Below are 22,492 nucleotides of genomic sequence, written 5' to 3'. Positions count from 1 at the left end.
AGGGCTGTCGGTCGAAGGGGTCGAAGGGGTCGAGGGGGGGGGGGGGGAGTGTGTTCGTGGGCTTGCAGGGCCCAGACCAAGGCTACGCACATCCTTGCCTGGAATGTTAAACCGGTTATTTGGGCGGTTTGGAGATTTGCCATTGCAACCCGTGGGAGGCAGGGTTTCCAGGCGTACCCAATCACTCGGTGGAATACCTGGAGGTACTCGAGTGTGGGTTGATGTTGGTGGAAATGTGCGCGGGCCCGTTTGCCTCCGTTTTGCGTCGATGGGTGACCCTCGAAGGTTCTGAGATGCGCTAGATCGTTAGCGGCCGGCCTAGGAAGTGTGCAGCTTGCCCCTTTGCAGTATTAGGAGGTAGGGGGGGGTGTAATGATGCGTACTTAGCGACGGTATGTCGAGCGGACTGCTGTATAATAGTAGTCGTGTACACACATTGTCAGGAGGCCGGTTGACTTGGATAGCCCTCTAGTTCAGATGTATACGGAGTACCCAACCCGAGATGCGACATGTGCCACCCTCGTCCGGTCCGACCTGGTTATCTATCTCGTTCATTCCGGCGAAGAACCAGGGGTCCACATTACCCATTACCTGTAGAAGACTTTAGCGCAGCAGCACGTGGATGAGAAGCCAATAGTAATCAATTACCAAGGCATGTATGTTTCCATGGGCATGTGTGAATGAACGTTGACCAGATGGCGGGAGATGGAGCGAACCTGTCAATGTGCTGGTGTCTTTGGTGCATAAACGCAACACTTCCAGACGGAGATTGAGGGCGTTGGCCAAGCCCTATCGGAATGGACAGAGCGACGATGGCTGGAGGGACAACAGCAAGACACACACACGCACACAGCGAGATCCGAGGGCCTTCTGCGACAATGATGGGCAAAGTGTATTGACCATCGTGATTGCAGTCGGACAGAGTTACTGGACGTCGCGCATCTTCCGGCCCCAAGGTTGCGTCGAAGACGGAGAGAGAGAGTGTGTGTGTGTATGTCGTGGATGTAATGTAATGTATGTGCACGCATGACATGGGATCGTTGAAAATAGATCAACGTGTGGATAGTCGACGGGCGTCAACTGACGGAGAAAAAGGTTGTTGAGGCTTTGTTCTGTCGAGGCTTCGCGTGGTAATCGCTAGGGCACGGCACGGAGCGATTCCGCAATATTGCCATCTCGATGTAGGTAGGTAAAACTACCTTTCGTTGTCGTCGTCGTATATCGTCTGAGTGCGCCGGACGCATCACGAGTTTGCCGAGAGAGCGAACCAGTCAGTGGCTTAGGGGGGGGGTGGGCGTTAGGGGAACGAACCAACCATAGAAACGAACGTCAGGGCAGGATCAAGGGACGGGGCTGGCTCCGGTTGCTCTTTTCTTGGATCTTTTGGGGCTGACTGGCCCCCACTCGAGAACAAGTATGTGTGTACAGAGTACGAATAGCAGGTAGGTACTTGGCTAGGTATACCTAGCAGTTGGTAGGTATCTATGTGCCTTAGGCGTGCTGGACGTATACACGCACATTACCTAGGAAGATACCTTTACAGTAGGTACCGCATACCCGTACAACTGCCAGAGGTACAGCGATAAGTATCTGTGAAATAGGTAAACTAGGTGTATTGGATTTTTCAGAGCCCCAGAGTTCCAGATCCAGTTCCAGATCCAGTTCCAGCTCTTGTCACTCACCACCCCTCCCCTAGCCGCGGCCGATGGGGGAGACGATGATCAGTTTGAGAATCGAGAAGCATCGGATGGGGCAGGGCGGGAAGCGGTGAAGTGACAATGGGACGGGGGGAGGGGTTTGCCGGTGCTCCATTGTCAACGATGATGACGATGGCTGCGGAAAGATGACAAAGGGAAATGAAGCGGGCAAAGGTTTAGGTTATCCTAGTGCTTGCTTGCTTTCTTTTCATTCGGGTAGGGCGAGCACAGAGAGGGAACAAGAGAGAGAAAGGATAAGGAAGAAAGAAATACGTAATGCAAGCCATTCATTCTCAGAGGTAATGATCAAGATCGATGGAAACGGAAATAATAGCGATTGTGACGGCCAAAAAAGAGTTGTTTTGCACGGCAGGTGCTTGTTTTGAGTATATGCCTCATCCATCTCATTGCCATCGATCCTTCCTTCCTTCCTTCCTTCCTTCCTTCCTACCCTCCTTCCCTCCATCTACGGACGTACCTACGTACGATGTACGTACGTCTCCATTCATTGCCCCCCCCCCCCCCCCCCCCCAGGTGACTAGGTCACAACGAGGGAAGGTAAGGAAGGGGGTGGTGGCAGTTGCCGGTTAGAAACTTGGAATCGATGAGAGTCGTTCCGGCAGGAAGCAGAGAATATGGGCAAGAACAGGGCAATTGACTCGTTCTGCCCCGCTCTTGCCCTTGTTTGGCTTCGGCCACCATGTAAACTCTAAGCTTGGCCCCGCAGGTAAGCTGTAATTCCGTACTGTGCCTAGACAGTGCAAGCACATGGTTGTATCGTGCTCAGATTCCCAGGCAGAGGTCGTGGCTGCCCACTTTTGGCACTTTGACAGAGCAAAGCAGAGCAGGTAGGTAAGGCTCGGTACGTACTGCACACCACCTTGGGTACCTGTTGATATGTGCTACCAGCCTACCCACACTTCCATCCTCGCCATTTCCATCTATTCGGTACGTACCTACGCGATCCTCGTCTCTCGTGCGCCTTCCAAGTTTCAATCGCGGCCGGCCGTGACAACTCTTTACATCTACACCGTATATTGTGCTCCCTACAATATGCCGCAATCTCTCGTCGCCAACACGTAATAGACGTCCGACGGCCTCTCAGTCATCTGGACCTTCGCTCAGCACAACTTACAATACTCGGGCGCGGCATCCCCGAAGCTTCGGTTGCCGCTCCGTCTATTCTCGTTCCCGCAGCAGTCGTCCAGGCCACCACGATTAGACGAAGGCATCCCATCCCATCCATCCATCCATCCGTCAACCCAGCTCATCTTCCTCATCCTGTCTCGCCGCCAACAGACCGACTACCCACCTACCTACCTGCCTGCCTGCCTATCCATCATTAACGCCGACTGTTCCTTGGAGAACATCATGGAACCCATCGCCAGCACCCACCGGCACCCGTCACCCGTCCGTCACCAGCAGCCCAGAAAGCCGTTTGACTGAGGGGTAGTGGGCATCTAACGGTTCTTGGATGTTTGGGCCCACGGCTTATTGCTGACAGTTGACAGCCAAGAATCAAGTCCAAAAGCCTTGCATAGCAGCTGCCCGTCGCCCACGGTTGGCCCATCTCTGGCACACAAGGACCCTTTTTTGGACCCTGATTCAGCCCCTGGCCCGTCGTCTACCCCCTGCACCGAACATCCGCTGCCGTCGCCAGGGGGCGGCTTTTCCCTTTTACTCGCCGACGCCCTCAAAAGGGGTACACGCAATGATACCCTCAGGCCCTCTGGCCCCCCCGGTATCCCACACGCCCACTGGTTCACTGTCAAAGATCCCCGAATCACCCCCGATCGGTCACCCGGGTCGGCCACGCTACCGCATCGAGTCCTAAATGCGACATCGTCCTTACCTACAGGTACGGTACCTATTGCTGCGGCCGAGGGTTCCAATAACAACAACAACAACATCAGCCATGATCCGCTCCCGAAGCAACTTCGCATTGGAAAGCCGTTTTGCCGTTTTGCGAGAGAACTTTCTGCCACATTCCACCTCTCCTAATGACCCCCTTGACGCGAAGGATGATACTTGTTGACTAGGTATTGGTGGCTCATCTCGCAGGACAACGGACACCAGTTGGTTTCGCACCCCTATCCTGTCGTAGAGTAGGTACGCTAGCAGGCTGTTTTAAGAACGCCATGCTCTGAAATACCTATACGATTCAGTCGACCCGGTCCTCTGCCGCATGAAATCGAATTCAAACCTCCAATGATTGCAACAAACACCGCAGCGCCGCCCCCGCCCCCAGCAGAACATTATCCCGTAGCTGGGGTAAGCCATTGTAAGCCTGGCCCCCCAGACAATAAAAACGGCACTATTCTAAGCGTCGTCAACCAGCTTCATCTGGCCTATGACGCCTTCAAACCCGCTGCCGCCGATTGTGGCCAAAGGCGCCTCTACCGCAATCGGTGCCCAAACAAACCGGTCCCCGTTCCATCCCAGCACAGTCAGAAACTCCATGGGCTCGCCCTCCCCGACGTCCAGAAACGTCTGCGTGCCCCTGCCAATGAGGCTCGCGTTCGTCCATTGCCCCACGGGAAACGTGTAGTTGAGCGCGTACGTGCTCTCCCCGAGAAGAGCATGACGGCGTCCACGCTCCCGTTGCCGAACCACAGCCCACTGTCTCCGCCGCTGAAGATGGCTCCCCTGGCTTCCGATGTGGGCTTGACGGTGAAGGAGAGCGTGTAGTTCCGCCCCTTTTGCACCAAAGGAGTCGCGATGCGACACGACGCCGCAAGGATAGCGCCCTCGTTGCCCGTCGCGCACGTTGACGTCGCATGGTATTCGTTCCCCGACCTATCCTCCACAGTCGTGCCGTTGTGACCTTGCCCCTGTCTGAAGTCGTATTCCACAATCGTCGGTCCCTTGGACGCGATCCTGCGGTCCAGATTCTGCCCCGGCGCGAAAGGCTGCAGCGCAGAGAACAGAAATTCATAGTCGGCCTCGGCCACCTCGCCTCCCCACTGCTTGTCCGCGAGCGCAGGCAATCCGTCCCGCCACTGGAAGTAGCCCTCCGTCACTGTCGTTGCGTTCGGACCGTAGTCGTTCCATTGCGGCGCAATGTGCCCCAGTAGCGACGGGCTGTCTCTCGCAACATTATTGGTGGCATTTTCGCGATCAAAGACGTTGGGCGCAAAGGCCGACCCGTCCGGCGAGCCGTGGAAGATGAACTCGAGGCTCAATGTTGGACCATACCATTGCGACCATTTCCCAACGGTATACACGTAGTCGCCCGAGTTCAGCACGTCGTAGCCGTTGTTGAGAAAGTCGTAGAGTGGGTTCGCCTCGAAGTTGGCCCAGTGCTGGATCGAGACTGACTTGTTGACGGTCCCGCCGACCGAAGGGGCAAACGTACCCCAGATGCGGACATGCTTCCCGGATGTACTCGTGATGTGCTCGTTCATTTCGTCCACAAAGCGTGTGTACTCTCCGACGAGTGCCCTTAATAGATGGTGAGCACATACCCTTAGCCCGGAATATGTTGTGACTTACTCTTCGCTCAACGTCGGGTCAACGTACTCATCCGCGCCGATCGACACCGTCTTGGTGTGAAACCACGGCAGAAAGGTATCCCAGATCTTCTTGACCGCCGGAATCGTTTCAGGGTTCGATATGTTCAACAGGCTCAAGTCGCTGTTCAGCCCGAGCTCCGGCCTCCATTGCGAAATCACCAGCGCGTGCCCTGGCGCCTCGATCTCCGGCAGCACCGTGACGCCTCGCGCGGCGCATTTCGTCTGGATGTCGTCAAAGACGTCGCGTGTATAGGACTCGTTGGCGCGCTTGTTGAGCCCCTCGAGCGACGGGTCGTCGGACAGCAGGCGGAACGCGGCGTACAGCGAGAGGCTCCGCTCGCGGGAATAGATGGCGACATTGTTGTAGAGGTTGTCGCTGAGGTGCAGCTGGAACGTATTTTGTTTGAAGAAGGACATGTAAGCGCACATCTCGACGAGGAACTCGGGGGGTAGTAGTGGCGGGCGATGTCGAGCTACGGTATCAGCGGTCGGCGGGTTAGCGTCCGGGTTCTGGGGCCGGGCTCGGGACGCGGGGAGCGGGGAGCGCCCCGCGTCGGCACCGGGGTAGCGGCGAGGGGAGGAAAGATCTCACCATCATTCCCCGGGTGCCCCAGCCGGGCGTATCGGTCCCGTATCCCAACTTCACTTCGCCGTTGCCGAGGACCAGCTGCTGTAGAAGAGATCGGGTCCCCCACCACACCCCCAACGGACTCGCGCCGGTGATCAGAACTCCGTCGATGGTCACGTTCAGCGAATACCCCTCGGAGCTCTCGCGACCTGCGGCGTCCCTGTAGAGCCCCGCATCGCCCAGCGTGAGGAAAATCGACCCCTGCTCCGCAGCGTCACCAAGCTTGACGGGGATGTCGAGGTGAAGAGTGGAGGCGAGATCAGAGGCAAAGGTTGCAGCGAAGGAGTGCAGCGTTGGCGGGATCAGGGTCTGTCCGGCTTCGTCGACGGACTCTGCAAAGTCGGAGGAGACGATGATCTTGGTAAGGAAAGCGGGGGGGAGGGTGCCGCCCGTGGAGGTGAAGGGAACCGTTGGGAGGCCGGGGAGCGAGTCTGCCACCGCCGTGAGCGCAAGGCAGGTTGGGAGAAGTGTGAAGCGCATCGTGGGGGGTGAACTGCGTCGATTCGCCGACACGATGTCGGGCCGGTTCGAGGCGTCTTGTTTGACTGGAGGATGGGCACTATATAGCCGCATACACGCACTCCTTATCAAGGTAACCATCCAGTCTGCACGGTGCCAATCACACTAGGAGCATGGCCTTTTGCAGACGCGGGGCAATTACGTTGGAGGCGTCGAGCGTGGAACGACGATGGCAGCCAAGCCGTCGGCGCGGTAGGAAAGGGGACGAAGAGCTACGCGTTTGTAGAAGGTAGCATCCGGGTTGAACACTACATTAACCCCGCCATATGGACGGGAGCTGTATGGCATCATAATGCATACATACACATGCGGGAAAAGGCCGATACGGAGATACAGTCGCTCGAAGCAAGGCACCGCATCCTGCGGGACACAAGGGAGGACATGCAAGTGCATCAGGCCGGAGGTTGGTTTGTTTTCTGGCAACGTTGGACGCAACTGTGCTAACCCCAAACGTCGAGCCGGCAATCGAAGCTACGAGGAAATTTGAGAAGCATACGAATATTTCGGTACCGTGGCTACCATTCAACCAGGCTTGCAGAGTTCGGGGTTGGGGGTTTAGGTTAGAGAGAGAGAGGTCTGATAGCAACGTTGCAATCTCCCCGTCTCTCCCCCCCATGGTTCGCTCCAGTGTCCCAATCTCCGCCCATATCAAAAGTCCGGGCCTAGGGTGGAGCTCAACCCCGAAACGGTTGCTGCTGGCCGCTCGTTTGTGTATTTCCGCTTCTTCCCCCATCCCCGGATTGGGAGTTCGTAGCCGGGCTTTCTTGAGTGCTCTGCCGCGAGGACGGGCGGCGGGGTATCTATGGAGACTACGGCAAGGTCTTGGAGGGGGGGAAGCAAAGGTGATGTGCAGGGACAGGAGAGCGAGGAAAAGACGTTGCGGTCTCGATCTGGTGGGATGTCGTGGCGTGACGATTACAGTTTGGGTCGACGCCTTTGTCGATGGGCTTTGGAGACCGGGGATTGGGGTTAGAAGTGTAGAAAGGAAGGATGCGGCTTGGATCAACCATATGTCACATTATGGAATGGATCTTTTAAACCACCGGCGGTCATCACCAGAGCCGAGACGGCGTAACGCCTCATGCTACACGCATATCTATCAAGAAACCGCTGCATGTGAGAGTAGAACAGCCTCGCCCGGCGTCCCTCAAAGCACCGCGCGTACCGGATTCTCATCTTGCAGGTGAGATACGAACCGCACGGCGGCGCTCAGTATGGGCTCGCCGCTGAGCTGCGCCTCATACAATGCCCAGCCCCTGGGCTGCGAGAAGACGCCATCGTACTGCGCGCCCGTCATCGTCTCGGCCTCCCCGCCCGTCGGGCTCGTCAGCGCGTCCAGCTCCAGCGGCGTCTCGCCCACGTCCCTCCTCCCCGGGTCCGCCCGGGCGCGCAGCATCTCCAACACCTCGGCCCAGGACCCCGCCGTCAGGTGCGGCACGGACAGGCTGAGCGACGCCAGCCGCTCGCCGACGAGGACCCCGAGGTCGTCGGCGCTGAGGCACGCGCCGCGCAGGTCCAGCCGGTGCAGGAGCCGCCAGCCGCGCGGCGCGGCGCCCAGGACCGTGTCGAGGGCCCAGAGGTCCTGGTTCTCGCGCCGGAGCGCCGCGAAGTCGAGGACGGCGTCCTCGAGCGCCTCCGACGCCAGCGCCGCGCTCGCGAAGCTGCCGAGGGCCTCGAGCTCCGCCGGCCCGCGCGGAGGCCACGCCGGCGGTCCGGCCTCCCGGCGCACCTCGTTTCCCGGCCTCAGAGCGAAGACGGCGCCGCGCACGTCGCGGACCGCGTGCGCGATGTGCGCGCGCTCGGCGTCGTCGGTGCACGCCAACCCGTGGTACCGCGCGGGCGGCGTGAGGTCCACGACGAGGCGGGCGAGCCGGACGCCGAGGCGGCCGAGGTCAGCCAGGAGCTCGCGGAGGGCTTCGACGGGGTGGTGGTCGCCGGCGGCCGAGGTCCCCCACGTGTACCCGGCGGCGTCTTCCCACGGCATCGGCAGCGCGAGGAGCTCCGCCAGCGCCGGCTCGTCGACGAGGCCGTCGTCCTGGCGGCGGGGCGAGTGCCTCGCGTGCCAGCGGCCGCGCGGGCCCTGGGCGACCTCGTCGTTGACCTCGAGGACGGTGGCGTGGCGCATGCTGCGGGCGGTCGCGCGCGCGACGGCGGCGCCGAACCCGGCGCGGGCGGCGGCGCAGGCCTCGTGGCGGCGGCGGTACTCGGCGAAGGCGTCCCGCAGGAAGGGCGACGACTGGGCGGCGCCGGGGCGCATCCACTCCTGCACGCGGGCCCTGTGCTTGGCGAGGTCGTCGGCGGCGAGGGCGGCGGCGCGGTCGGCGCGGGCGGCCTCGGCGAGGAGGCTGCGGACGGCGAAGCGGGCGAACTCGGCGGGGTCGGCGGCGAGGGGCGCCGGGTACGTGGCGAGGCTGACGCGGAGGCGGCGCACGCCGGCGGCGATGGCCGGGTGGCGCGAGACGGCGTCGAGCCGGGCGAGGGAGGCGGGGGTCATGGCGACGTCGAGGACGCGGACGAGGTGCGGCGCCGCGACGGAGGCGAGCAGGCGGTTGGTGAGGCGTAGGCTGCGGATCGTGGCGAGGTCCCGCGGCGGCGGCGGCGGCGGTGATGGATGGGATTCGGGCGCCACCGCCGCCGCCGCCGCCGCCGTTGCCACTGCTGATATCGTCGTCGATGTCGCCGCGGGGTCCGGGTCCTCGTCGCGTGTCGGGACGCCGCCCTCGCAGTACGCGACGACGCTGGCCAGGATCTCCAGCGGGAGGTCGTCCAGCCTCAGCGGTCTCGGGTCTTTGCGTTCGTCGTCTGCCATCATGGAGGGTGGGGTTCTGAGATTGTGAGATGTGTGAGAGCGGGGGGGGGGGGGATGGAGGAGGTTGTAGATGTTGTTTTTGTTGTTGACTTTGTCGTTTGCGTCTTGGTGGCGCTAGATGGCGTCCAGGGGTAAAACGAGGGGGGGCGCGACGAATCGGCAACGCCAACGCCCCCCCCCCCCATCCATCGCAAAGGAGGATGCAGACGCCTGTGTTTGTGCAAGGGTGGCCGCCGCGGAAGACAAGAGATTGGATTTCACGGTCCGCTTACAGGAACCTGTTCACGTCCATCAGCAGTCGGCTTCCATCGTCGAGGTAGTATGTATCTATCTCTTTTGATCTCGGTTAGGGCCAGTTTCTTGGGGTGGTGATGGAGGGGGAATATGTGCCCACGCGAGTTGGAACCATCCAACGCGGAGCTCGCATCCTTGTGAGTATCTGCGGCTGTCGACCTCCCTGTCGATCATCCGGTTGCTTGGCTGGGCGGGACAGGCCTGTTTTTCTCTTCAATTTATCTGTTTTTCTCTTTCTCTTTCTCATTCTCCCGTCGTACGCTCTTGGTGTGAGGGGTCCGTATACGAGAGGCCATGTTGACATCAAAGACCGTCGTCATGTACATAAGACCGCGAGACAGACTCGAATGCAATGGTTCTGTATTGGCATCTATGCTGTCGCAGATTCATGTGTACAAAACCCATGTACATGTCACCGGGAGAGCACATATGCACCCTAAAACGGGGGCCGCTGGGAAAGATTAGGGAAATTGCTAGTAACACCCAATGTAATTATATATTTGTGCAGCTCTCTCGATCCGTTCACGAGATGGTCGGTCCACGATCTTTGCAGCTGGCTCCGTTCATCTCCGGCCACATCTTCGGTACTATCGGCCGCTCTGCAAGGTGGAAGTGCGCCGCCATTGACTCAACTGCTGTCTTCTCATAGTGTAGTCGAATGGAGGATTTTTCTCTCGTTATGCAATGTTTTGGCTCAATCGGCAATGTTGCGGGGCAGTTCACCCCCCGCCATGTATGCGAGGAACGCGGAATCGCCGAAGCGGCGAACGGCTGCATCACCTCAGCAACCAGCCGATGACGAACGAGGTCTCTTTTTTTCCAGTTAGAGGCCAAGATGAATACGAACGGGAATAGCATAGCACATGGTGAATGCGAGGTTGGGGTCGTATGTTCCAAGCAAGCTCCTTGCATTCTTCAGATCCTGGGGTTACAGAATCCGGCTACCCCAGTAATCCCCTGACTACGTGAGCCCGATCAAGCCCGGATGGGGTCAGTCGCGAATGTTGTTAAAGCTTTGGTTTATATAGAGGCCCTGTAGCAATTTTTGGGGAAGAAGTATCCAAGCAGAAGTTCTCATATGCATCCATATTGCACGGGACGAAAGTTTGGAATCTGCTCGCGCTTTCAAAACAAGTTGTTCACATATACAGTAAAAATCGTCTTCAGAATCTCACACACGCCTTTTTGGGGCCTTGAGACGATGTAACCACGGATTTTCGTCATGAAAATTGTCATACATTACCAATTACTATGCAGATATCTAGAGGATACATATAATCAGCCCAACCCGTCTCGCACCTCTCAACCTCTCCATCCTTGGATTTCGTCAAGAGTAAGGACATATTCGCTGTCGTATATCTGCCATTTCGTTCGTCAGCGACTTCTGCAAAAGAGCCAAGACCAAGTTTCGCAGGACCACATACCTTCTTCAGGTCCTCGACGCTGTTCCACTCTGGGTTGTTGATATAGGTGTCACTCCAGACGCAGAAGTACAGCCAGTCTGCTCCGTACGCCTGAAGAAGATCAGGAAAGGGGGCGCTCCCAACCTCGGCCGCCGCAATGAGCTTCTTATCCTTGCCGAGGGCGAGGAGGTCATTGTACTGCGAGGTCATGGGCTAGACAGATGTCAGTCGCAATATCAACAGCTGGAACATAAGGGAGAGGGGGGGAAGGCGTACTCCATGGCCCTGGGCGTACACGTCTGTGCTGAGAATGTCAACGGTGTCGTCGCCGGGGTACCAGTCCGCCGAGACCGAGTTCCAGTTCCAGACGAGGTTGTCCAGCCCGTGGTGGTTGGTGAGCCGGTCGTACAGCAGAGCATAGAGCTTCTTGCACGCCTCGGGCCCCTGGGCCCCCCACCAGAACCACGCGCCCTCGGCCTCGTGCAGCGGGCGCCAGATGACGGGCACGCCGGCGTCCCGGAGCCTCGCGAGCTGGGCGGCGATGGCGTCGATGTCGCGGATGATGAGGGTGTAGTTGGCGCCGGCGGGGTCCGCGAGGGCCGTCGCGACGTCGAAGTCGGTGGCGCGCGTGTAGAAGCCGCTCCACCACGGGTTCGCCTCGGTGTCGTAGAGGCCGGCCGGCGCGTTCCAGTGCCAGAGGGCGGCGACGATGCCGCCCCGCGCGTGGTGCGCGATGGCATCCTCGACGGCGGCGCCGACGGTGCCGTGCTCGACGCGGCTGGGGGAGTAGTCCATCAGGTCGACGCTGACGAGCGCGGGAAGCTTGCCGACCGTCTCGTTGACCCAGTCGGAGTACGAGAGCTCCTGCTGGCCGGAGAGGATGTGGTTGCCGTAGATGGAGCGGAGGTATTTGTAGAGGGCGTTCGCGTCGGCGTTGGCGTTCGCGTTGACGAGAGCGGTGTTGATGTCGTGGGGCCCGCGTGGCTCGGTAGGCGTGAGGATGATGGAGTCGATGAGGTACCTGCACGACGTAAGTCAAGTGTTACGGTATGTAGGACGGGGACATCATGGGCCGTACCATCCCCAGTTGCTCACGATGTCAATCGTGTTGTTGCCCTCGTTGAGCAACACCTGGCCGGCGTTGACGTTGGCCCAGGTCTGGCCGGCGGTCAACAACACCTCGCTGGCGGCGCCGCCGTTCAAGACGACGTTCGTGCGCTTCTCGCCGTAGATGGCGGCATATCTGATGCTCAGGTCGAAAAGCTTCTGGCCATCTCCCTGGCAGTCGACGTTGATGGTGACCTTGTCGGTGGCATCCTCGAAGCCGGTCACGTAGCCGGTGCCTGTCCCGCAACACGGATTAACACAAAATATGCCACAGCCGGTAAGAGTTCTGCGTGTTACCCGTGAAGCCAGACTGAGCCGTGTCGACCGTAGTTCCGGAAAGCACTCCGCTCTCCGCCTCGTAGGTTTTGGGTCCGGAGCTGCCAATGCAAGACTGGGAATGCGCGCCGACGGCAAACGCAAAGGCTGCACAGAGCGATAGCGCCGTGAACCTTGCCATGGTTCACAGGAGACTGACGGAGGGCCGTGTCAAGGCGCAAAACAGAGCTGAGAAGATCGGCTGGGACCACATATCGTCCTCCGGGAACAAGAGAGGACAGATTGGTATACATATGAATGGCCAAGCTGGATATCACATGGTCTTCTGGTCGAACTTGGCTTCCAATTGCTACCTCCCCAATGCGTATCATTCCCCGCCATATGGCGCAAGGGGATCGCAAGGGGACTACGATCTTGGAGGGATCCAGAGACGATGGAGCTTAATTACACGCCTCCACACATTGCTCACTTGCCCCATTTGAGCGTATCTGCCCGGCGCTATGCGCGATGATTTTGTACGGGGATGACGGACGGGGCTTGGCTTTCATGGATGCGAGAACGGAACGTCCCACTCCGCACGCGGCAAAAGGGCAACGCGCCGGCTCCAAGGGGGGGGGGGGACCACGGGAGGCTGCGTCTCGGTACCTCGCTCAGCCTGATATCATCTCAGCCATGTGAGGGGCAGGGTGCAGCCACCTTTGTGATTCGCGGACAAATCCCAAGTCCTGGGGCTGGGCACCATCTACTCAGGCACACTCCGTTTCTCCTGGAAATCTCGACCTGTTGTGATCCGAGTTTTCACTCTTCACCATATCATGGGTGGCTCGTCCGAACTTCCCAGATCCGTTTTCATCATGGGATGCCCCTCCATCATTCCGTACGTGGTAATCCCAGAATGATATCGGCGATCGCCGTCAATAGTTCGGTATAGCACTTGGTCAGGCCTTGTTTCATGGTCCAAAAAGAGGAAGAAGAAAGGGGGGAAAGAGGGGAGAAGCTCCCTTTACGAGTCAGACTCCCAGGCACATCGTGGCTTGGCCTTCTGTACTACCTACCCACTCAGTCGCACCCTCACGAGATGTGGACGTTAACATCCACTCGGCTGGCTTAGTTGGTAAGCCCAGTCTGGCCAAGGCTGCGGGCTCACCCGTGGCTCAAGTCCCGTTCTATATATGCATATCAGAATTACATTAGAAATGAATATCTACTAGCCATTTCTGGCGATTTACCTCGGAGATCTCCCCATATCCTCACCATGCTTCCCCGCACGCGAGCTCTCATGCAAAGCAAGCATTTGCTCCATCAAGCATATGTCCTCATCCCTGGCTTCGACACCATCAACTGCCGTCGATGTATCGCATCGCTTCGCTTGAAATCTCTATGAGCAAGTGCTTTAGGGACGGACCTCGTCCAACGGAACCAAGCCATCAGGTCTGTTGTTTTCAAGCCCCCGTCCGCTTTCCGACTTCCACCTCGCGGCTGAAGTCCGGCATGACGATCATCTTCTTGATCGTATTCGGTGGCCTGGAGCCCGCGTCCTCGCCACCGCTGCCCTTGAGCCGGATGTCGTAGTTGAGGAGGAACTCGATGAAGATGCACTTGATGACATAGACAGCGAAGAAGCGGCCGGGGCACGCGTGCGGTCCGTGTCCGAAGTTGAACGCGTCGGGCCCGGTCGTCGCGGCCTGGTGCTTCGTCTCGCGCCCGGGCTGCTCGCGGAGGCGGGCGAAGCGGAATCCGTCGAACTCGGTCGGCGGCGCGTTGCCGGTGCCCTCGTTGTAATCTGCGCTGAAAGTGTTCGTCGACGAGGAGTTGCTGGACCCGTGTGAGCACAAGCTGGTGGCTTTTGGGGAACAGCAAGCCCCCCCCCCCTCCCCCCAAGTTGCCGGAGTTTGGGATTCGCAGGACTTACTAGACGGCCCACAAGGGGAATGAGATGGGAGTTCCGGCGGGCAGCTTCAAGCCGTTGGAAAAGGTCTGGTCCTTTTGGAGTCTTCGCGATGTGCCGCCTGCGTGGTCGTCAGCGCTGCGAGTCGGCCCGGGGCCGCTCGGGAGTCTCGCGTACCAAAGTTCAGCGGGTTCATGCGCTGGCTTTCCTTGATGAAGCTATCCAACTTCTTCAGTTTGCTCAGGGAGACCTTGGAGAGGAAGGTCTGCCCGTTCTCGTCTTGCTCTGCGCCGTCTTGGGCGATGACCTGCTCGATTTCCTCCCGGAGAGGGCCGATATACTCGGGGCGACTCAGGAGATCGTAAAGAACCTGTGCGAATCAGCAAGACCGCAATGTCCGACCCCTCGAAGCAGGGTACCTACAAACGTGGCAGTAGAGGACGTGGTGTGGATGGCAGCAAAGGACAACAGCATCTGGTTTGTCCCCATATGCTCCGAAGACTTTTTCTGGGGAGCCGCGTGCTTCATCATCCAGGACACAAAAGCCCCAGGGGCCCCGGGCTTCACCGGCTTCTCCTCAAGGGCGCTCTCGTTCCGGAGCACCTCATTCACGAGGGGCCTCATCCACTCGTTGGCCTTCTGGAGCGTTCGGCGCATGTGGCGCACCTCCGGGAGAAAGGGCAGCACCCAGGTTCGGACCCACGGGTTCCATTCCAGGGCCGCCATCCTGCATTTCCCGCAATCCGTCGCGAATGTGACGGAAGCCTTTATCCATTCCTCGTCGCGGCTGAGGGGGAGTCCGACGAAGACGCGCCCGCTCATCAATGCTACCAAGCGCAGAATCAGGTGGTAGGCGTTGAAGGATTTCAAATCTTCCAGGTCCCCGAACAACTGTTTCATGGCGAATTTGACCTCCTCCTGAATGGGCAGCAGGATGCCCGATAGATTCCTTGTCATGTCTACCCGGATCGCCTCGGCGATTTCCGGACGGGGCTCGCCGAGGTGGGTGTATTTGCCGAGAAAGATGTCGTAGATCTCGGCGCCGAAGGAGAGCTCCGATTCCGGGGCGTGGATTACCTCCGGGTAGAGGTTCATTGGGAGAATCACGCGCGGGGGGTCGCTGGGCACGACGAATGCAGACTCTGGGTACTTGGGTGCAGCTCCTGGTCAGCGATGGACTCTCCGCCAACGGTCAGAGTCTTGCGTTACCTTCTGATGTCCTTCGACGAGTGCCTCTGCCAGGCTCTGGTCGGTAGGTGAGCCGACCACCGGCAGATCATAGCTCGGCTGGTATTTCTTGCGCAATCGCTGCACAGCGAGTACCGCCGTCGCAACAGCGACCGGGAGCCAAATCTGCCACAGCATGTCGTCGATGGCTTCCCGACCGGAGGTTGTTGCTGATACCGTTGAGATGGAGAGCAAATTCGGAGGAGGACACGAGCACAGAATATCACCTCTCCGATACCCCTCTGCCACGTAGTAACACGGCAGGGTTGGGAGCCGGAGCAATTCCGTCTAGACCTCCACCGTCTTGCCGAGGCAAGGTTACCCAAAAGTTACACCATGGATCTGCGACGCAACCCTTGGCCCCTCGCTTTCGTAATTGTGAGCAGCGGACCGCCAGGGCTACAATTCCTGGCTAGTAGCTGCAGGCGGAGGAGAGCTTACTGAGACGTGCCACTGACACTTTCTCCACATACGAAGTGTTTTCCATCTGTGGCAGATCGGATAAACGCTTGGCCTCTTATCATGCTGGCCTTTCTTTTGCCGTCGTACGCGAGCTGAAGGGGAGGGGGGGGTTGGGGGCGAGACGGCATCGGGTTCCGCATCCAATTATATTAAGCACATGCCCGGTAGCAGTCAGTGCTTTATGCGCTTCTGAAAACCCTGATTGGTTTACAACGAATCTTGCGTAAAGGTTCCCTTTTTTTCATACTTATGGTACTGATGACCCCCTTACCAAAGTGGTAAAACATAAGAGTTGTCACATATCGACACCATGGCAAGAGGAAGCGCAATGGTTCCTATGTAATAAGCCGATGGATAACAAATACAGGTTCGTAAACTACAAAAGAGCGGGATGCGCCCTGATTATGCACACTAAAAGGGTACCAGCTAATTTCCGGTTGCGCCGCCATGAGCACATGGCATACAAGCATACCCAGACGACTAATCTATGTATACGACTCTCATGGTGATCACGGCTGATCATATGATTACACATCTCTGGGGTCTGGAGAAACTAGAAACATAAAACCAGTAGCGGTGGGTCGTGACGTTGCATTCTTCTAGTCGCTTATCGATATGGGCATCTATGTAATATACTCCGTACAAGGGAGAAGAAATCTTGTTGAGACACAAGGACCGTGCTCAAGCAATGGAAGGCCACCGCCGAACCAACGACGAGCTACGTATAGCTTTGTGAGCCTAACTACATCGTCATGGCTCCTGGAATCTCAGTTCGTGTGCCGCTCGCCGCCAGGAACGAGACCTCGGTCGCGGCGTCCGGGGCGATGGCCGTGAGCACAGTAAGATTGGTAGGATCGTTATTGGGAATGGTTCCGGCTGGCCGGGCACTGTAAAGTTTGGTCTCGAAGAAGCTGATGATGTTGCACGGCCACACTTCTCTACATAAGCATCACGAGGCCAAAGGGGTGTTGCAGTCTTGTTGCTTGGGCTTCTCAAGATTGATCATTCCGACAGTTTCACTGGAAAAGAAGTTACACGCTTATATGTTGCCGCTCCTCATGACGCAGACAACGCGTTCCCGGCAATCTTGTGGATCGACACAAGGTTGCGTGTAATCCTGGGACTTATTGATCTGGGAGTTGAATTTAATTAAATCGCCTCACTGACCTTCAACTTATATATTTAGCTGTTTCTGTGTTGTAGTACATTGTCAGGAGTGATATTTCCGTCGCACAACATTGCGCCTGCTTAGTACCTCTACACGCTACTTTATTTACTTTCGAAACATTGTTGAAGCTGATGTCTACTTGCTTTGATAGCGCTGATACTATGCCTTTGTAGGTCTAATCATATGTGTCTGAGGTTGTGTTGCTGATAACTTAAACTCGAACTTATTATAATAGTCTAATAAGTTCGCGATAAGTTGATGGCAAAGATGGATCTGTAATTACTTCAGCAGTTATAGCTTACCTATATGTTATATTAAAATTCGTGTAGTTTACGTCTTATTTACGTTACTAAAATACATCTGTTTACTTTCTATAACCTATTGTTCCTTTTGTAAGTCCACATCTTATTGAAACTTGCGTACTTGGCTGGCAAAATCTGCCACATAACAAAACAATGCCGTTAGTTACGTAGGCAATAATAGTAGCTTATATACTGTGACACACACCCCAGATTCAACTTAGAAAGTCAGATCTGAACACACTTTTGATAAAAACCTAGTTAGGTACATCTCGCTAATCATAGGTAGTAAAGATCTACATAGACTTTAGTAGGATTTTAAACTAGGGGACCCTGATAGGAATTAAACCTATAGTGCTTAAGATCTATATAGCTAGTTACTGCACTTACTAAATTAATATATATATACTATTGTGGCATATAGCAGGTAGGAGCTGGGCTCATAACTGTCATGTAACAAAACGATACTGTTAGTTACGTGGGCAGTAATAGTAGCTTAAATATTGTGACAAAATCCTTCCCAGCCATGTGTAGCCGATAGATTGCCCTGCTACTATCTAAAGGCTACCATTGCCTACTTTTGCAAAAAGACACGTGGCCAAGTCAGGGAAGTATCCCAGTAACCACACACAACAGAGATACCCTACCAATTAATGTACTCAATATGTCCTTCAGCATGAATATTTAGCGCAATTAACCTAAATTTCGGCAGGCCATGCGGCCCCTCTATTACTGACATAATTCGACTGTCATGTGCGCGAGGAAAATAGATCATGATCTGCACTTCAAATCGATGCACTTCGCGAGGGCAAGCATATTCGTGGTTTTGTAATCAAGTTACATTCAAAATAAGATTTGGATCCCACATGGCCTCTTACACGTGCAGATTTAGGTGCAACATATGACAATCTATGCCTGGAATTCATGCTTACACGTTGGAGAAATGCAGGCAACAAACTAGTACATAAGTCATTTGGTCTGGACCATCCAAGGAACACGAATGGCCTAGAGGCGAGTCTCTCTATACACTGAGCTTCAACATTCGTTCATTTACTGGCGAGATGTCCTGGTCATTTCTCTCATTATGCATTCAATTCAGTCCATCATTCTCTTCTTCGCTCTCTTTTCGGTGTGTTATTCCCAACGGTCTGGACCAGTGACCTCTTCTTTCCCTTCAATATCTGGTTTTCGTAACGCAACCTCATCGGCTTTTATCCCCATTACCCCAACCCCAGTACCCTCATCAGTTCCCTCAACCAGATCTTCAGCCCCGGCCTCAACCGTGACTGTAGACCATGGGGAGACCGTTCCTGTGTTACCTGGCGTTGTAGTTGTAGGTGCTGGCATAGGCGGCTTTTACACTGTCAACGGTGTTACAGCGCCTATTGCAGCAGGCGCATCTGTTGTCGCCGGCTCAGCACCTTCGAACCCGAATGATCCACCAAAGTCTAACGATCCCGAATCGGAACCACCAGCCAGCACCACCAGTTCGGAGCTACCGACTTCCAGTACATCGTCGTCCGCAGTTCCAAGCGCTACAAGCGCAGACTACATCATCTTCGCCAAGGAAAACACTGACAAGGCTGACGGCGATGGCTTCAGTAACACCCTGGCAGGGCTGGTCGGCGCAGACAACATGGTCACCATTGTAAATGATGCCGACATCCCCTTCATCTGGCGCGCAGACCTCACTGCCGACCAACTTGAAAAGGTCAAGGCCGACCGCGTCATCGCCAGAGCCGACATCAACCGCCCTCTTACACGCGACGATCCAGAGCCGGATAAGACCCAGTCGTCGGCTACTCGGCGGAAGCGTGCAGAGATCGCGCAGAGCCCGATCCGCAACAACGGCATCTTTGACCTGCGTACACTTTCGACGCCGCCGAAACAAAAAGACGTACTCCCCGATTATCGATACGACGACTTTGCCGGCCACGGCATCACCGTGTACGTCGTCGACACCGGCCCATTCGACCTGCAGCACGAGGAGTTCACCGCGCCCAGCACCGACATCACCCGCCGGGAGTTGAACGTCGCCAGAAACAAGAGGTTCAGTCTGAAGGATACCCAACACGGGACGTGCGTGGCTTCCAAAGCTGTCGGTGTAACAACGGGAGTAGCAAAGCGCGCAAACCTCGTCGGCGTGCGCATCGATTTTACCGAGTTCGGTCTGCTCCGCGGTCTCCAGGCCGCCGCCAACGAAATCAAGCAAAAGGGGCTCAAAGGCAAGGCAGTTGTCACCACATCCATCCTCATGAGGGCGCCTAACACCATCTACACCACCTCGATGCGCAGCGTCATTAGGGGCTTGATCAGCTTGGATGTCCCCGTTGTCGCGGCTGCTGGAAACAAGTTCCGGGACGGCCTCGCAGAGCCAGACAAGTTGCCAGCAGTCATGGCCAAGGAGTTCCCCGTCATCGTGGTAGGCTCGGCCGGGACGGATTTCAAAATTGCTCCGACAAGCAAGCGCGGTAATCTTGTCACGACGTATGCCATCGGCGCCAACATCAAGTGCGCGGACCCTCTCGACCAGACGGGTCTCGCGACAGACTCGGGCACTTCTTTCGCCGCACCTCAAGTTGCAGGTATGGTGGCCTACTGGATGTCACATCCAGAGTTTGCTGCCGGCTTACCACCAGGCTCGGTGGCTAAGACGCTCCGCAACATGATAGGTGCGCTTTCATATCCACGCGTCGCTGAGGCGGGATACCCTTTCATCGCTTGGAATGGGTACGACCTGGCCGAATAGTGTCCAGTCCCGAACTCCGGGACTGGGAGGAGAGCCAGACGGAATACGAGGCGCGACCTCAGCCAGGCGTGCTCATATGCGCCTACATCAGTCCCTTCGGCGGCCCCCACAGTCCCAATTCCAGCCGGCAGCGCTCCGACATCACGGCTTGTCGCGCCTGCAGCAACCCCCGAAACGCCGACGTGTAATTTGTGTGGTGCCGAATTTTCCAGTGACAAGGCTGGCAACCTGGGGGGGCAGGTTGGCTGCGCAGATGCTGAGGTAGCCGGGAGCGCGTGCGCAGCCAACGATGGCTGTAAATGTAAGTTTCGACCTGGCCGCTTTCACGATGTTACTTCGGACATACCGTGCCGACAGAATATGACAGCTTGGGCTTTTGGCAATGAGGACCGGGGCACATACAATATTCCTGTGTGTCTTCTCTTTGATCAATTGGCAACACAAATTGTCAGCCAGGCACCGCCAGACGCAGAGGGAAAATGCCCCTTCAGATACAACGATAAGGCTTGCCCTGTATCTTAAAGATATATGGTCTGCATATGTATCTTGTGAAGAGCTATGTATGAAACACCTAGCGAAGAGGTTTCTGCACTTGTCTGAACCGGAAGTGAGGACAAAGGTCCTAGTTGAGTAGAGTCTAATGCCTTCTGATGTTTAAGAGATAAGCTGTATATGAATACCCTAGTTGCTTGTCAACTACCTAGCCTGAATAGAACCTACAATAGTCAGTAGGAGATCTTGCTTTTTTAGCCAACCCTCCTGTCGACCTCACTTCTTTCTTATAGATGGGCCGGAAGCAACCTTTTCCGTGATGGCTTCACCAACCCAAAGTAGCAGGTATCACTCTCTGAAACTGACGGAGAGAAACGTGGTAATAGGAAACAAGGAAGCGTCTCAAACGAGAAGCTTGACTCTTTGCTTGTTTCCTAGCCTCTACATGTATCACCATATGCCCATTAAGCCATGCTGGTATCAGGTTACGATGCCCTCTAACTGGTTCGGATGACTGCACATCCTTTTGCAGCTCTCGGCCCGTCATGTGCATAGCCTGCCCGCCATGAGTATCCCAAATCAGTAGAGGCCGTCTCACTGGTGTGTCGAATCATGAAAGAACCAGGTTTCAGCATTCATATTGTTGCAATGGTCAGGCAGTACAACGATACGACCGATCAACGGTGTGAGATATCGATATGCTTGATGGATACTTGAGCGGAAAGTCCAGTGACAAGGAGCAGGCCGAAAAGAAGCAAATTAACAAAGAGACATCAAACTGCAATAGGAGGATTCATGTAACCACTGCACTGGTCCAATGATAAACCATGAGTTACATGATGTAGTGGAAGTCGCAGGAGAGAAAAGCCGTAAGGATAATCTCGCCAACTCTGTGACTTTCAAGGGAAAAAAGGCTTGCTTCAATCAGCAGCAAAATCGGGCATCATGAGTGGATTAAACATTGGTCAGTCACTCTCACTATCTTCTCCCTGTTTCATTGCCCACTTTAACCATTGTTTTTGTGGGTTATTGGCAATACACCGGGATCACCGCGGCATCTTCACTTCTGTGACCGACGCTGTGGGCTCTAATTGTTGGGAACACTCCCGCCAGTTCGCGCAAGGATAACAGTTTATCAACGTCAAGCATCGTCACCAACATCGAGATTCATATAACATAGGATGAGATAATTGCTACAGTAGTATAAAAAAGATGGGGCTAGTTTGTATTCGAAATCCGGCATATGTTAACCAACTGAGCTGCCAGAGGATTCCACGTTGCGAGTGTGCCGATCATGATCTCCTACCCCGGGTTTCCACTCCGTGGTCGCCCACAAGCGCAGGTTCGCGCTCACTACAACTCCCTTCTCAAAAGAACATGGTTTTATGAACACTGTGATGATCTATGGTCTACTTGTTGAGACTTCATTCTCCCCTGCCGAGACAGTCCTAGCTAGATGCGCCGGTTATAGCAGCTGGAAGGGAGTCATCTCCAACAGCCCTGGCTGATAGGGAGGTTCAGTTACGAGATTCTATAATTTTTGGTTTGTGATCGCTGCCCGGCAATCTATTTGAGATTACCCGAAAGCCCACATTGCCAATAGTTAACGGAGCGGCACTCGCATCGCCTTTGGGGTTTTCGGAGCTTTTCCCCATCTGCGAACCAAATGCCGGGCACTGTCCGAGGACAACGGCCGGAATCAGAGTTTGCTCTTGACGGGGCAATCTATCACATACAACTTGCCATCCCACTTCATCCCAACTGGCCCTTTGCACGGCACGATGGTCTGATCTCACTCCACAGAGTCGTTACGGACGGAGAACTCTGGATGTTCGCTATCCCTTGGTCATACAGATGCGTCACAAAACGATGAGGGCCCTATCCTTCTGGTCTTCAGATGGCGATGTAATCTCCGTAGTTGAAGACTCTGCCATTGTTGGCGATGATTATGGCATTCCGCGC

The 22,492-nt window shown here is 56.0% G+C and overlaps 6 protein-coding genes across 6 annotated transcripts; 1 reads left to right on the top strand and 5 right to left on the bottom strand.

Moving 5' to 3' along the window:
• Window positions 1–4,016: 4,016 nt before the first annotated feature.
• On the bottom strand, window positions 4,017–6,317 carry LY79DRAFT_592951 (family 20 glycosyl hydrolase; the record flags this gene model as incomplete). Its single annotated transcript, XM_060561490.1, has 4 exons — window positions 4,017–4,262; window positions 4,283–5,138; window positions 5,190–5,650; window positions 5,802–6,317. 4 exons carry the CDS (start codon window positions 6,315–6,317, stop codon window positions 4,017–4,019), a joined length of 2,079 nt encoding a protein of 692 aa, XP_060410452.1.
• Window positions 6,318–6,523: 206 nt separating this feature from the next.
• Window positions 6,524–7,375, bottom strand: LY79DRAFT_346278 (uncharacterized protein). The gene has a single exon (XM_060552611.1). It carries the CDS (start codon window positions 7,087–7,089, stop codon window positions 6,610–6,612), a length of 480 nt encoding a protein of 159 aa, XP_060410451.1. The 5' UTR covers window positions 7,090–7,375; the 3' UTR covers window positions 6,524–6,609.
• A 128-nt stretch (window positions 7,376–7,503) lies between these two features.
• LY79DRAFT_480068 (uncharacterized protein) lies at window positions 7,504–8,010 on the bottom strand (the record flags this gene model as incomplete). Its single annotated transcript, XM_060553261.1, has 1 exon — window positions 7,504–8,010. A coding segment is annotated over one exon (507 nt), but the record flags the coding sequence as incomplete, so codon positions are not given.
• A 2,714-nt stretch (window positions 8,011–10,724) lies between these two features.
• Window positions 10,725–12,531, bottom strand: LY79DRAFT_613909 (family 26 glycosyl hydrolase). Its single transcript, XM_060561969.1, has 5 exons — window positions 12,267–12,531; window positions 11,941–12,205; window positions 11,139–11,883; window positions 10,884–11,075; window positions 10,725–10,818 (listed from the first exon to the last, which is right to left on the bottom strand). Exons 1-5 carry the CDS (start codon window positions 12,424–12,426, stop codon window positions 10,762–10,764), a joined length of 1,419 nt encoding a protein of 472 aa, XP_060410449.1. The 5' UTR covers window positions 12,427–12,531; the 3' UTR covers window positions 10,725–10,761.
• A 900-nt stretch (window positions 12,532–13,431) lies between these two features.
• LY79DRAFT_346235 (cytochrome P450) lies at window positions 13,432–15,597 on the bottom strand. Its single transcript, XM_060552610.1, has 5 exons — window positions 15,343–15,597; window positions 14,557–15,282; window positions 14,311–14,503; window positions 14,158–14,254; window positions 13,432–14,060 (listed from the first exon to the last, which is right to left on the bottom strand). The coding sequence occupies exons 1-5, from the start codon at window positions 15,496–15,498 to the stop codon at window positions 13,688–13,690; spliced, it is 1,545 nt and encodes a 514-aa protein (XP_060410448.1). The 5' UTR covers window positions 15,499–15,597; the 3' UTR covers window positions 13,432–13,687.
• Window positions 15,598–16,574: 977 nt separating this feature from the next.
• On the top strand, window positions 16,575–20,560 carry LY79DRAFT_582609 (peptidase S8/S53 domain-containing protein; the record flags this gene model as incomplete). The annotated part of the gene is made up of 6 exons (XM_060560270.1): window positions 16,575–16,661; window positions 17,551–17,554; window positions 17,714–17,716; window positions 18,621–19,961; window positions 20,202–20,339; window positions 20,406–20,560. 6 exons carry the CDS (start codon window positions 16,575–16,577, stop codon window positions 20,558–20,560), a joined length of 1,728 nt encoding a protein of 575 aa, XP_060410447.1.
• Window positions 20,561–22,492: the final 1,932 nt, after the last annotated feature.

This window comes from Colletotrichum navitas (assembly GCF_030913465.1).
Source record: "Colletotrichum navitas strain CBS 125086 chromosome Unknown LY79scaffold_68, whole genome shotgun sequence".
Classification (NCBI taxonomy): domain Eukaryota; kingdom Fungi; phylum Ascomycota; class Sordariomycetes; order Glomerellales; family Glomerellaceae; genus Colletotrichum; species Colletotrichum navitas.
The sequence above is the reverse complement of the archived record's forward strand: the minus strand, read 5'-3'. Positions and strand labels throughout refer to the sequence as shown.

Coding starts and splice junctions, on each gene's coding strand:
- LY79DRAFT_346278 (XM_060552611.1), bottom strand. CDS start 7,089: ATGGGGGAAGAAGCGGAAATACACAAACGAGCGGCCAGCAGCAACCGT.
- LY79DRAFT_613909 (XM_060561969.1), bottom strand. CDS start 12,426: ATGGCAAGGTTCACGGCGCTATCGCTCTGTGCAGCCTTTGCGTTTGCC. Junction 11,076..11,138: donor TGTACGCCCAGGGCCATGGA/GTACGCCTTCCC, acceptor ACATCTGTCTAG/CCCATGACCTCGCAGTACAA. Junction 10,819..10,883: donor GCGTCGAGGACCTGAAGAAG/GTATGTGGTCCT, acceptor ACGAAATGGCAG/ATATACGACAGCGAATATGT.
- LY79DRAFT_346235 (XM_060552610.1), bottom strand. CDS start 15,498: ATGCTGTGGCAGATTTGGCTCCCGGTCGCTGTTGCGACGGCGGTACTC. Junction 14,255..14,310: donor CATGAACCCGCTGAACTTTG/GTACGCGAGACT, acceptor ACGACCACGCAG/GCGGCACATCGCGAAGACTC. Junction 14,061..14,157: donor TTCCCCTTGTGGGCCGTCTA/GTAAGTCCTGCG, acceptor ACACGGGTCCAG/CAACTCCTCGTCGACGAACA.